Raw genomic sequence first — 12,785 nt, 5'->3', positions numbered from 1 at the left:
GATAGTTCTTTTCAACGTCTGTTTGCTCCAAGTACCACGAGCTCATATCTCAGCGCGGCCACCCTGCCGCGTCCATCGCTCGATACTTCTCCTCCAGTGCCTGCTGGACACTCTCGCGCCCTACGATCCGCATATTCCACTCATAGCATCGCGGAAACTTTTCCTTCCACTCCTGCTTAAAGTCATCGCTGACGTTGCGCATGAGTTTGTCTGGAAGCACCAGATGGAAAGGGATGTACATGAGGTCGGCATACGTGCACTTGTCGCCCACAAGGTACGGATGCCCCGTCTTGACGAGCTGACGCTCCACGACCCCGAGAACCCACCGCACCATGTTCCCATAATGCTCATGAACAGATGAAATGTCCTGGTCGGTGTGAAACTATCATCATGTCAGGTACAGCTCTGAGGGATCCCGGGGAGGCGCTGGGGCTACCATTGTGAAATAGGCTTTTTGCCCCAAAAACAGATCGTGCCCAGCGATTTGATAATCCTTCCAGTTCTTCTGGTGGTATTTCTCGGGAAAGGTGCTGTATTTCAGCTTATCATCATGATCGTACATGTCTTCGAGGTACTCGATGATCGTTCCGGACTATTTCGCGAGCAGAGACGAGAGGGTTATTCAGTCTAGTATTACCCTGATGCAACGATCGCTGAACATACCTCCCACAACGTGATGTCGTGGTTTGGGTCTACTATGGTGGGAACCCTGCCATTGGGACAGACGTTCATGTACGGAGCGACCTTCATCTCCTCGGCCGTGAGAAACTCAATCTCGTAGGGTACGCCGAGTTCCTTAAGGAGGATGACGACCTTCCACGGGTGAGGACCCTGCAGACCGTGTCAGTTTTCTTTTTTTCCCCATGAGACAGCGCAACCGGAAACGTGACCTACAGCAACATGCCCATAGATCTTGATGGGCTTCATACTGACTAGCAAAATAGGGCTTAATGGGGATACCTCAAGATCAAGTCCAAAATCTGCGCCGGTTGACTCTTCCTTTGGCTTTCCATCTTAACCATATTCGTTAATCGGTCGGCAGCGACAAGACCGCCGTGCTGGCTCGCTTACTTTGTTATTGCACCGGGCTACAACGGACCAATGAGAACGCACAACGCCCACTCCGATCCGATCCGGTTTTCGGTCTCGGCGTTCGCGAAACCCGCTTCGGCGCTCCGGACGTGTGTCACCGGTGGCTCGCTGAGCGACTTCCCCGTGGTGAACCGGAGTCTGCCGGTCCCATGAGCCCAGCCAGCAGTGGTTTTTACGGTCCGTCCGTACCCAGAATTTATCCCATATTCACTCATTACATACGTTGCATTTGTTACAGTCTTGTCTGGATGCTGTGTTCATGTTGACATACGGGCAACTAGCTGGAATATGACCAATAAACCAATCTTGATCATAGGTGGCGGAATCGCCGGCCTGACCGTGGCCCGCATCTTGAAACAGCGAGGGATACCATGCATAGTCTTTGAGCGGTCTGCACTGCACGCTACTCAGGGCTACGCAATTACCGTCCGCGACTGGGCTTTCAACACTCTCTTGGCAGCGCTAGACGGTGTGCCTGTCGAGGCTTTCCAGAAACAGGTGGCCGTGGACCGCCTACTTGGAGGTTCTGGATGGGTTGACCTGACATTCCGAGCTAACGAGACTGGGGAGTCTCTATTCAACCCGGAACCTCCCAGGACTGGGGATGAGGCCGCCCTGTTTAGGGCGAACAGGAGCATGTTGCTGAAATGGCTGGGTATCGGTGTTGAGATTCGTCATGGCCTCAAGTTGACTGCAGTGAAAGGGCAGCCAGGTAATGTCACGGCTATTTTTGACAGTGGCGAGGAGGTGACTGGATCCATGATCGTTGCCGCTGATGGCGTGCACTCAAATGGTAAGCCCCGGCTACTTCCTGTCCGCCCCATGACCAGGATGCATCATGGCATTAACATCTCATAGTTCGGAACTGTCTTCTACCGGACCTGAAAGCACAGCTACTTCCTGTCGTCCTCTTCCACGGCAAGAGACGGATGAACATCACATCATGGCGCCAGATATGGGCCCCTCACGTCGGGGAGTCCACCATAGCCGCGGGCGTGGGCGATAACTTCAACACCTTCGTAACCGTCGCCAACAGCACGGGGCCCGAGGCGGTTGATCTAGACTGGACGTACTCTCGCGCGCAACAGGGCGAAAAGGACCCCCTCTGGATGCCCGAACAACCGGGCATGATCAAGGTGCCACAGCACCTCCTGAAGGAGATCCGCGCCAAGGACCTGGCGCCGCCCTTCTCGACCTTCATTGACGCGGACGCTATCAAAAAGGACAAGGTGCACAACTGGCGCATCTGGGTGGTGCAAGCAACGCGGGGGGACTTGGACAAGGCTGCCGAGACGGGCGTGGTGTTTGTAGGCGATGCGATACATGCCATGCCCATCTTCGGGGGCGAGGGGGGTAATCATGCCATCCTGGATGGCGTGGAGCTGGCGAAAATCGTGGCTGGGAGAGTCTGTGACGCACCCTTGGTTGCTGGCGATGTTGAGGCTGTCATACGGGAGTTCAATGACGGCGCATATCAAAGAGGCCAGGCCGCCGTAAGGAGATGCACGCAGCGTTTCTCTCAATTTCACCAGTCAATGGAAAAGTGGAAGAAGGTAGCGGACATGGCCTCCACGGTGTAATTGGATAACAGGAGTACATATTTATTTCATAGTTGAACCAGAGACCAGTCGATGAACAAAATGAAGCTACTCAAGATCATCCCCACAAGTCTGTGATTGTCTCAACCAGTTCTTGGCTAACCGAATACTCTGATAATTAACCAGCTTCACTGACGGCCTCTGCAATGCAACAACTTATTCATAGAAACATTTGGTTAATTCAAAACCTCCTTTAGCTTGACTTGCACTTGCTGGAAAGCTGATTTCACGACATAAATCTCTTTTCATCAACCGCTCTTACGGAATCCCACCTCAATGACAGAATGCTGAGAACCCTCCGGCCGCCGAATTTCAAGAATAGCCACACGATCGTCTACAGCCGTAATGAGGCCCTCCCACTCAGACACCTCCCTCTCCCTCGCGTTGAAAGTCTGCGTCATGGCCAAGTCTTTCTGTCGCAGCGCCGCCTCGAACAGGGACGAGCCGGCGCCTGGAGCAGGTAAGACCATGTCCATGATGACGATGCGACTTTCAGGTTTCATGGCTGCCACGAGACGCCGCAGGATCGTGATGGACTCGGCATCAGGCCAGTCGTGGATGATGGTCCGGAGGAAATAGACATCCGCGCCACGGACTAGCTGCGCGTCGACGATGTCGTGCTGCTGAAGGCTGATGCGCGCAGCAATTTCCTGCGGAAGAAGAGCGAGTTGCTCGCGTGCGTTGCGGATGGGCCCCGCGAGGTCTTGCACAACGACGCGGAGGTCGGGGTGTGCCGTGGCTAGGGTTTTGGCTGCGGCGCCGGCGCCGCCTCCGATCTGTGAAAATTGTCATATTAGCAAGCAGACAAAAGTCGTACTTGGGACAGGCAATTTCAATTACATCAACGACTACGGCCTCGGCTTTCAGTGCAGCCCAGTCGAACCCGTGAAGGACGTGATCAACCCTGGCTCCTGAGTGCGCCACGGCCTGGCTCTTCATGTACGAGTCAAATTCATCGCTGAGGTCTGGTCGAGATTTGAGATGCTCGAAGAAGGGCAGGCTCGTTTCGAAAGCGAGGTTGTACGCCGTCTGGTTCGGCGCCTTGGTGTCACCCCAGAGCTCCGTCGCCCTGGTGAAGGCGCCCATCAGCGGAACCGTCTTCTCGACCAGATGACGCAGTTGAATTCGCATGTGCTCGTTCTCTACAAAGGTAGCGGAGAGAGCGCTGTGATGCAGGCTGCTTCCGTCGGGGGTCTCGGCGAGGAAGCCGGTCGTCATGACCATCCTGGCGACGGCCCTGAGCCGCGGCTCCGGCACGCCGGTCTGCGCGGCGACTATATCGTACGGGGCACTTCTAGGGTTCAGGGGCACGGCATCGAGAATTCTGAAGTGGTCGAGGAATTGCAAGCAGTAGTATTGCTGCTGCTGGACTAGGAGCTGGGTCATGAAGAGGCTCGCGTCGTGGAGAGAGTCTTTCGGTCCGGCTCCGTTTGTAGTTGCCATTGCGTGTTGTTGGGTGGTTCGAATCCGGTCGTCTCCTCAAACTTGCAGAAAAAAAAAGTTCAGGGTCTAGGATGAAGACTTTGAAGATGTTCATTCCGGTCACGCAATAAGGGGTTTAGCATGTGCAGGTTGGTGCAAGTCTCCCCCAACCCCTTTATCCCGGCCTATGCCGAACCGAACGCCGAGAAGATGGTATGAATCCCGAGAGAAACTGCGACCTTCAGCTGTTGGAAAGCAAGGGCCGCTTTTGCACCTGTTTAAATAGAATCTGTTGATCAGATCAAGATTATTAGAGGCACATCTTCAGTTAAGTTTTACTCCATATCGCAGCCATGCCCAACATGCTGGCTTCACAACCCTCTACTTCCATTTTGGCAGCTATGCCCCTCTCAGCCACTCTCGCGTTGCTGGTTCTGTTCGTTGCGGTGCTCCCTTGGTTGCTGGTCGACCGACGTCTACGAAGAATTCCTGGTCCTGCCTTGAATCCCTACGTTGGGCTTGGTATTCAGCTGCCCCCGGACACCCTGACAAAGTTCCGCCACTGGGCAAATCAGTATGGGGAGGTCTTTCGTGTCCAGGTCGGATGGCATCACTGGGTGGTCCTTAACAGCCCAGAGGCCGTTAAGGCCGTATTCGACAAGCAGGTAAGTAAACATGTGGCACATTATAGCTATTCAGCCTTCAGTCGGCTGATTCCCGAACCAAGTCTGTATCGACCTCATCCAAGCTGCCCATGCCCATGTCCGACGTGGTTGTTGGCGGTAGACGTATGCCCACCATGTCGTACGGTCCCAAGTGGAGGGCGTACCGCCAGCTATGCCATCGCATCCTGACAGCCAAGGCAGTCGAATCTTTCATCCCATACCAGACCGTCGAGATCTCGCGGCTGCTACAAGATCTCGCAACGGACAACACAGACGAATCCGCCTTTTACAAGCACATCCACCGCATGCTCTTCTCGACCCTCATGCGCGCCGTCTACGGCCGTTCCGCGACCAGCGTCAACGACGAGGACATTCGCTACACGGAGGAGAGCGCAAAGCTGCTCTCCAAGATGCAACAGCCGGGCTACTTCGCCGAGGACGTGATCCCCCCCCTGGCCAGCCTGCCGACCTGGGCGCAGCCGTCGCGCAAGGGCGCGGCGCGCGACGCCGAATGGATCCTCTGGGTCAAAATGCGTATGTGGAACCGCCTCAAGGAGCAATTTACCGGCGATTTGGCCGCCGAGACATCTTGTTACGCCAAACAGATGATCGAGTCTGACTTCAAAGAGCAGGGGCTCGAGGAGGAGGACCTGGCTTGGATCGCGGGCGGCCTCGTCGACGCCGGCTCGGCCACGTCCACCGCCACCTTCCACAACCTCGTGCTCTACCTCGCCGCCTGCCCGGACGTCCAGGTCGCCGCGGCGAAGGAGATCGCTGCCGTCGTCGGGGATGACCGCGCCCCGGCCATGTCTGATGTATCGCGTCTCCCCTTTGTCTGGGCCTGCATCAAGGAGGTTCTGCGCCGCAACACGATGCCGCCGTGGGCAATCCGCCACTTCACCGACGCCGACGTGACGTACAAGGGCTTCGTCATTCCCAAGGGCACCGCCGTGGTGTGTAATACGGTGGCGCTGCACTTCGACGAGGAGCGGTATCCCGACCCGTTCGCGTTCCAGCCTGAAAGGTACCTCGGCCACACAAAGTTCGCTGGCGAGTACGCTGCCATGGCCGACCCCCAGGCCCGGGACCACTGGACTTTTGGCGCTGGGAGGAGGGTGTGCCCCGGCACGCGGCTCGCCGAGAGCAACTTAGCCCTGATGCTGGCCAACGTCTTGTGGGCGTTTGAGATCCGGCCGCCGACGGGCGCCGAGAAGGGCGGCAAGGACTCGGCTATGGACTTGTCGGATGACGCGTTCGACATGTATCCCCTGCGCCATGCCAAGCCGTTCAAGGCGAGGTTCGTGCCGAGGAACGATGCTCGTCTGCGCTTGGTGTTGCAGGAGGGCCTGACGGCTGAGGCTGCATTTTGATGTGTAGTGGATGTCATTGTTTACGTAGGCCGCCCTTGAACCATATGGATATTTCTATCTCTAGATAGTAGATGCGAGGACCCTTTCACTTAGGTCGCCCTTGATTCACATGAGTATTTTAATGCCTAGGTAGTAGATGCAACCATCCTTCAGAGGTCAGCACATAGAAATCCCAACACTTTGATACTATTGTAGAATCACTCCCCCGTGCTGCCACTATCTCCTGACTATGGTATCATCAACCCAACTACTTCCCCACACCGCAAATATCTATGTCGAGGCCCTTTGACACAACAGAGATAACGCCCTCGACAAACTCACGAGCCAACTCAGGCGTTATGTAGCCATCATTATAAACCATGTCGAGCGAGGTGCGTCCCTGCCAGCTGTTTAAGCACAGCGTCGGCTGGGGGCTCTGGATGGCTGAGATGCTATGGACTCTTTCTATCGTGATGTTTCCGTGTCGAGGACCTATGTACTTCTCTAGAACCCCTAGGCTGCTCACCACCGGTGTTACGACTGAGGGTGCCTGCCACCGGGATGTCAGAGACCAGGAATTTTCTCGACATAGAATGATGAATCACGAATCCGTTCACTTACCTCTGTTGAGGCCGCGCCCATGTCCAGCATCTGCTTGAACGCAACCGAGGCAGGACGTAGTGACTGTAGCATCGTGTGCATGTCGTAACTCCTGGAGCTTTCCATGACCATCCTGGCCGTACCTAGAAATTCCCGCTCGGCGAGCGAGGCGAAGACGCCGAGCTGCGGCATGGAGCAGATCATCACCGCGTAAGCACTCGTAATATATCTGAAATCGAATTATCAGTCAAGGGCTATTGGAAAAGATGCACATGGCAAGGGTGGAAGGGCTTCCACGTACGGCTCAGGCAGGTAGGACCTCAAATCACACATGAGAACGTCCATGAAGTTGTTGCTCCTTATTTCCGCCGGGGCCATCTTCCGCGTCTGAAGAATAACGGCTGCGTGGAGAGCTGCCGTGACGGTGATGCCGATGGTCTTGCATGCCGAAACGAGCGTGGCCGTGTCCTCTTCGCTCAGGATGAGAAGCTCGCGGCCGGGGTTCCCGGGGTTCCTCCCGGGGTTCGGACGACAAGGAAGACCGACGGACGGCGACGCCGCCCCAAAGTCGGATATCCACTCCTGGCCCCATTTCTGATGCCTCGGGGACGCCTCACTCGGCAACTGCAGCGCGTCCTCGAGGGCGGGAGGAAGTCTGGAGATTTCCTCGCCCCACGTCGGGCTGGCCGTCCGTTCGGACGCCATGATGTCGAAGAAACGGTCCATCAGCAGAGAGCACCCGGCCCCATCGATGCGCCAGTGGGACGACCGTAGGAGCAGCTCGCCCGTGTTGGGGAGGAATCGCAGCTCCATGAGACGCGGCGGCCGGAGCTCGGCGAACACTGCTCCGGCCGGTCGTTGCTCGCCCGCGTCAACAATGAAGGTCTCGGCCAGCCATTCCTCCATCGAGGACTCTTGGTCTACGGTTGATACGTACAGCAGAGACTGCCTGTCATGGCCCAGCTCGACGGCGATCATGGGATGCTCGAAGCGGAGGGCCTTCCAGGCTTCGCACAGCCGCTGCTTAAGGGGCAGTCGACTTCCGGAGGGGTCAGTGTCTTCCCTGAACTGGAGGATATAGCTGATGATAAAGTCTTCGCGGCCGTTACGGCGGGTGGTGTGGACCATGGTAACGTATGCGTGTTCCATGGGGCCACATGACCGGATGTAAATGTCGCTATCGTCATCGCGTCTGGCCCAAGCCGTCATGATTCGGTACGAAGTTTGGTATACAATAGCTATTTGTGAAGGAAGGGGAAAGAGGAGCGGCAATGTGCGGCGGGCTGTGTCTGACTGGGTCTAGATAGACTGTATCAAGACATGGGCAAGTGTAGTGGTGGGTTTCTTTTATTAAGGCCGCCGAAGCCGAAACCATCGGGAATCCATACGCCGAGGTACGACACAGGAGGAATTAGAGAGATGATGGAATCACCGAGACCGACTCTTGCTCAGGTTGACACTTCTGTGTGCGGTACTTGCTGAAAGGGTGTGGATGGGTGTAAGAAGTGCAAGGGTCCAGGATAGCGCAATCCCTTCGCCGAGAGAAACATTGGCGGCCATCAAGAGGGGCAATCTGTATATATCTATCGCAAAGGAGGCGCAAGAACAGGCAAAGAACGATAAGCCCAGTAAACAAACAAGCAAGCGATCCATTAACCCACAGGTGCCATGACTAACGGCACTACCCTCTTCAGTGCCGCGTTGGCCGTCCTGGGCCTTCTCCCGGTGCCCATCAGCTCCGCCGGGACAGACCACGCGACCTGGCCGGCGATGGACATTGATCCTCTTATCAAGGAGAATCTGGCGCGGGCGTACAAGGCGGCAGACGACCCCAACGGGGGGCCCGAGGTCGCTGCCGCATTCACTCCCGACGGGTCATTCATCGATCTCGGGAAGACATTCACAGGGCGCTAAGGTTTGTTCCAGACTTGTTCTCCCTCTCAACTATCTTGAGCCGGGGTGTGTGGGAGTTGGTTAAACTTGGTCAGTGTGCGTTTGCTGACGACCGGGCCTGTCTCAAGTCATTTCCAACGCCATCACGACCGCGTTCAGCAGCGGCTTCTCGGAGCAAAGACACACCATTTACGCCGTGTTTGCCGACAAGAGCCCCGGTCTCGAGCTCATGCTGCGCGGCAATGCCAAGGTAAGTGCGGATAAACTCCCTCGCAACCCCCTGCGGTTCCTAGAAACATGGCGCCGACTGAGACGCGATCAAAGGTCACGATGAACAACGGATCGACCCTCGAAGGGGACTTTGTGGCGTGGGCGGTCATAGATGAAGCGAGCTACGAGGCTGGGGATCCGAAGCTGTCCCTTCTGCATGTCTTTTCTGCGTGAATGACCCCGCAGTGCAGTTGGTGGTGCGGTCTGGATTTCCAGGGACCCTTGGATCAGATGATGGCAACGGAGACATCGGAGGGGGGGCTGCTACGGTTTCGTTGCCTTGCGTGGAGGGAGAGGGGAGGGGGGGGGTGTGGTAGGAGATCCCCCGGCGATTTTCTCCTCTCCCTGTCTCCTGAGTCCTTGGTGAGTTAGGGTGTGTTTCGACCGCGGGCGATACGGCCCGCCCCTAAGCCACATGCACGATCGCACAGCTCCTATCTCTTATAGGGATGCCTTGCGTGGTTTTCCTGGCTATAAGGTGACCAAGAGATGTATCAGAATAGATGTTACAGTCTAAGAGGGTTCAGCGACTATGTAACTAGTTGAGAGGCCATGTAATTGCATTGCACCTGGTTATAAGCAGACGATGACAGAGGCAAGGACCGCTAAGAAGTATGTCGGATTCTCTAGCCACCGTCCACGGCCAGGTCGGATGGAGGTTGCCATTTCTCAAGGTATATCCGTCAGAATTTTATGCATTGAGTTTCTTTGCATAACAAGCTTCATCGACTGTGTGTGCGGAGCAGAATCGGGCATGAAAAACATTTTCTATTCCTCGATAATTAGGGATAGCATCCAAAATTCAAAAACAGATTTACGGGTGGTTCTCCAGATTCTCCTCCGCTCAACCGAGCTAAAGTCCTATTTTGCCAACAATACTGCCCCTCAACATACGGCTTTAACGAGCCCACAGAAAGGACGACCTGCCTATCTGGTACGCAGTCTGTCTGATTAGCGTTCCTAACTAGGTAACTTGGACGGTTGTACAAGGATACAGACGCTAACAATGCTGCTCCGCGCTGACGTTGGTTTGGGACTTTGGTATCAAGCCTCCTCTTTACTCGTTGGGACCCGAAGTGTCTTGCGTGTTGACGGATCCGAGACCTCATTATGACACCGCCGTTGAGGCTGGGTAAGGATATGTCCTATCCCTCCCCCCCTTGCTGAAGAGCCGCAAACATGCAGGCTGCGGGTTCTGCGCCAAGGAGTTAAAAAGCAGGCCACACACAGCCTTTGCTGCAATTATCTGCCTAAGACTGCCTCTCCACTCTGAATCCTTTCTTCAACATCTGTCGCCAAACCGTGCATCAACGTGGTCCGAAAGTCCGTCACTTCTGCGTCACGACACGAAGAGTCTGGAAAAGGTTGTACAATAAGAACTACGATGCTTGCCTATGCATAGGCTCATCGCGGGGGGAGGGGGGAGGTGGACATCAGCATCCTCACACAGCCGAATTCCGTTTCGTCCCCCCGAGAAAGACGAATAAGTCAAAGCACCCACATTTCAGCCACCCCCACATTTCAGCCACCCAAAAATGCCTCATTTCCCCTCAACACCGTAACTACCCTCTAACTTTAAATAAATACAACATTTACAGATCTTATCTAAATAGCTTTATTTTTTACACATACCTTTATCTATACCTAATAGTTAAATATACTAAAGATAAGATTAATTAGGCTATTTGTTACAGTTGGCTTTCTGTAGTAGTGTCTATTAGCAGAAGCTAAGGCAACAAGGCTATTAAACAGTGCTATAAGTTGTACTAAAAGGATTAGGTCTTTAGAGGATACAGTAATTAGTTGTATACTTAATAAGGGGCTTGTAACATTAGTTACTAGTAAAGGGTGCTAAGAGTATCTAAGAGGATAATTATAAAGTTAATTGCTAAAGAGCTATAGAAAGTAATCTATTTATATAGAATAAATATCCTTATATCCTTAAGTGTTGTTTCTAAAACTAACATCTTAAAGTTAGTCTTTATCTTAGGACTAACAACCTAAATGTTAGTCCCTAGCGTAGACTGCTTATTGTCTGTTAGTCCTTTTTATCTACATATAACCTTCCCTAGTTCTTCTGTTCTAAGGAGTTACCTATATAATCCTGTTTCTTATCTATATAAATGCTATGCTGCCTGCGCTCTACCTAGCCTAGTAGGGCTGCGTTACCTATAGCTTGTTAAGTTATAACATTAGGTCTCCTCTCTAAAGGTTTTATCCTTAAGACTGCATAAGTAGGTAGTATCTCTTAGGTTAGGGAGTTATTAAACTTGCTTCCTAATTTCTTATAATGCTAATACTATATTAGGTTGCATTAAAAAATTAAAATTAAAATCTAAATCTTAAAAGATAGAGATAAAAGTGTTACGGTCGGCTTTCTGTGGTAGTGTCTATTAGCAGAAGCTGAGGCTGCGAAGCTGGTGAACAGTGCTGTAAGTCGTGCTGAAAGGATCAGGTCGTCAGAGGATACGGTGATCAGTCGTACACTCAACAAGGGGTTGTAACGTTGGTCACTAGTAAAGGGTGCCAAGAGTATCTAAGGGGATAATTACAAAGTTGATTGCTGAAGAGCTATGGAAGTCTGTCCTTAAGTTCGTCCAAGTTCATCCTATATATAAGTCCTGTGTGCTTGTTGCTGAGGTTCTAGCTTACACCTGTTTACCAGTAATCCAGGTGTTGTATAGAGTAATTATTTAAAGTAGGGCGCGTAAGCGCTTACGTCGTGATCAATTGTGCTTACACACAATTAGTTGCTTACTTCTTTATCTTTATATAACCTTGCATTATAGTTCTTCTGCGCTAGAGGAGTGCACCCTAGTTTCCTATGTCTGCAGTGTATAACTTGTTTGTAACCGCTAGGTGCCCTGTAGGGGCGTCCCCTGGTCCTATTATGTTTAATGGGTTGTAACATCAGGTCTCTCCTCTAAAGGTTTAGTCCCTAAACTACATAAGTAGGTTAGGTCCCCTGCCGTCCAGGCTGGGATGGCGTCAAGTGTTCTTCTTTCGTACTAACAAAATGTCGCACAGCGATTCTCACACTAAGGGCTCTTCTACACAACGTCACCTAAAGCTTGCGCTTGAAATCAAGGAGCTTAGTTTTAAAGTCATGCCTTATTTATATTGTTAGTTAGCTAGTTGTCGCTATAAGATGCTAGCTAGAAAATCAAAATGTTCTAAGTGCGTTTGCTGTAGTTGTTCCTGCAATGCGTTAGCAAATGCAATTTGTAAATATAAGTATTCTCTTTTATTCTTGTTTCCTTATAATGCTAATCTATTTTGCAATAGTAGATTGTCTTTTAAATAAGTCTAATTGTCTTAAGCGTAAAGAGGAGTTAGAGGAATTAATTCTTTAACAAAGAGCAAACGCGCTTTGTTAGGCTTAGGCTAAAATAGATAAGTTGCTTGCAAAACTGGAGCGTATTTGCAAGGCGAAGCAAATAGTGTTTAAGAAGGGTTAGGAGATCTTAGATAGTAAATCTGTAGATTCTGCTGCGTTCTCTTTTAAGTTAGTTGTAGCTAAGGAGGCATAGGCTAGTAGCGCCTTTAGGGTTGTTAACTAGGAGGCAGTATTTAAGGATCTAGAGTTAGCTAACTTTAATTTTAGTACTCCCTTAGCAGTACCTAGGAGTATTAGAGGTTCTTAACTAGTTCCTATAAGTTGTCTTTATGTCTGTAGCCTTTCTATTTAATAAGGTATTTATTATAACTATCTTTGTTCCTGTAGTTAATGATTTGTTTGACTTTATACTCTGGTTTGTTAGGTTCTATGATGATGCAGTCTTTGGTGTGTAATCTGCGTAGTGCTGGTTTAAGAAGTGTAATGTAAAAGACTAGGTGGATCTTCATTATGTTAGGCAGCTTAAGTTTGTAGTTAACTATTAAAACTTTTTAGATAA

General features: G+C 52.0%; 6 protein-coding genes across 6 annotated transcripts; 3 read left to right on the top strand and 3 right to left on the bottom strand.

Moving 5' to 3' along the window:
• Positions 1-49: 49 nt before the first annotated feature.
• CDEST_02160 (Putative glutathione S-transferase, Thioredoxin-like superfamily, glutathione transferase family) lies at positions 50-927 on the bottom strand (the record flags this gene model as incomplete). The annotated part of the gene is made up of 4 exons (XM_062918319.1): positions 50-382; positions 437-592; positions 664-831; positions 895-927. 4 exons carry the CDS (start codon positions 925-927, stop codon positions 50-52), a joined length of 690 nt encoding a protein of 229 aa, XP_062774370.1.
• A 453-nt stretch (positions 928-1,380) lies between these two features.
• On the top strand, positions 1,381-2,672 carry CDEST_02159 (Putative FAD-binding domain, FAD/NAD(P)-binding domain superfamily; the record flags this gene model as incomplete). Its single annotated transcript, XM_062918318.1, has 2 exons — positions 1,381-1,885; positions 1,951-2,672. 2 exons carry the CDS (start codon positions 1,381-1,383, stop codon positions 2,670-2,672), a joined length of 1,227 nt encoding a protein of 408 aa, XP_062774369.1.
• A 266-nt stretch (positions 2,673-2,938) lies between these two features.
• CDEST_02158 (Putative O-methyltransferase domain, S-adenosyl-L-methionine-dependent methyltransferase superfamily) lies at positions 2,939-4,133 on the bottom strand (the record flags this gene model as incomplete). The annotated part of the gene is made up of 2 exons (XM_062918317.1): positions 2,939-3,466; positions 3,531-4,133. 2 exons carry the CDS (start codon positions 4,131-4,133, stop codon positions 2,939-2,941), a joined length of 1,131 nt encoding a protein of 376 aa, XP_062774368.1.
• A 332-nt stretch (positions 4,134-4,465) lies between these two features.
• Positions 4,466-6,147, top strand: CDEST_02157 (Putative cytochrome P450; the record flags this gene model as incomplete). The annotated part of the gene is made up of 2 exons (XM_062918316.1): positions 4,466-4,777; positions 4,840-6,147. The coding sequence occupies 2 exons, from the start codon at positions 4,466-4,468 to the stop codon at positions 6,145-6,147; spliced, it is 1,620 nt and encodes a 539-aa protein (XP_062774367.1).
• Positions 6,148-6,690: 543 nt separating this feature from the next.
• CDEST_02156 (Putative chloramphenicol acetyltransferase-like domain superfamily) lies at positions 6,691-7,935 on the bottom strand (the record flags this gene model as incomplete). Its single annotated transcript, XM_062918315.1, has 2 exons — positions 6,691-6,955; positions 7,028-7,935. 2 exons carry the CDS (start codon positions 7,933-7,935, stop codon positions 6,691-6,693), a joined length of 1,173 nt encoding a protein of 390 aa, XP_062774366.1.
• Positions 7,936-8,394: 459 nt separating this feature from the next.
• On the top strand, positions 8,395-9,063 carry CDEST_02155 (uncharacterized protein; the record flags this gene model as incomplete). Its single annotated transcript, XM_062918314.1, has 3 exons — positions 8,395-8,600; positions 8,782-8,869; positions 8,944-9,063. The coding sequence occupies 3 exons, from the start codon at positions 8,395-8,397 to the stop codon at positions 9,061-9,063; spliced, it is 414 nt and encodes a 137-aa protein (XP_062774365.1).
• Positions 9,064-12,785: the final 3,722 nt, after the last annotated feature.

The sequence above is a fragment of the Colletotrichum destructivum genome, chromosome 1, assembly GCF_034447905.1.
Source record: "Colletotrichum destructivum chromosome 1, complete sequence".
Lineage (NCBI taxonomy): Eukaryota > Fungi > Ascomycota > Sordariomycetes > Glomerellales > Glomerellaceae > Colletotrichum > Colletotrichum destructivum.
This window is presented reverse-complemented; position numbering and strand designations above follow the sequence as displayed.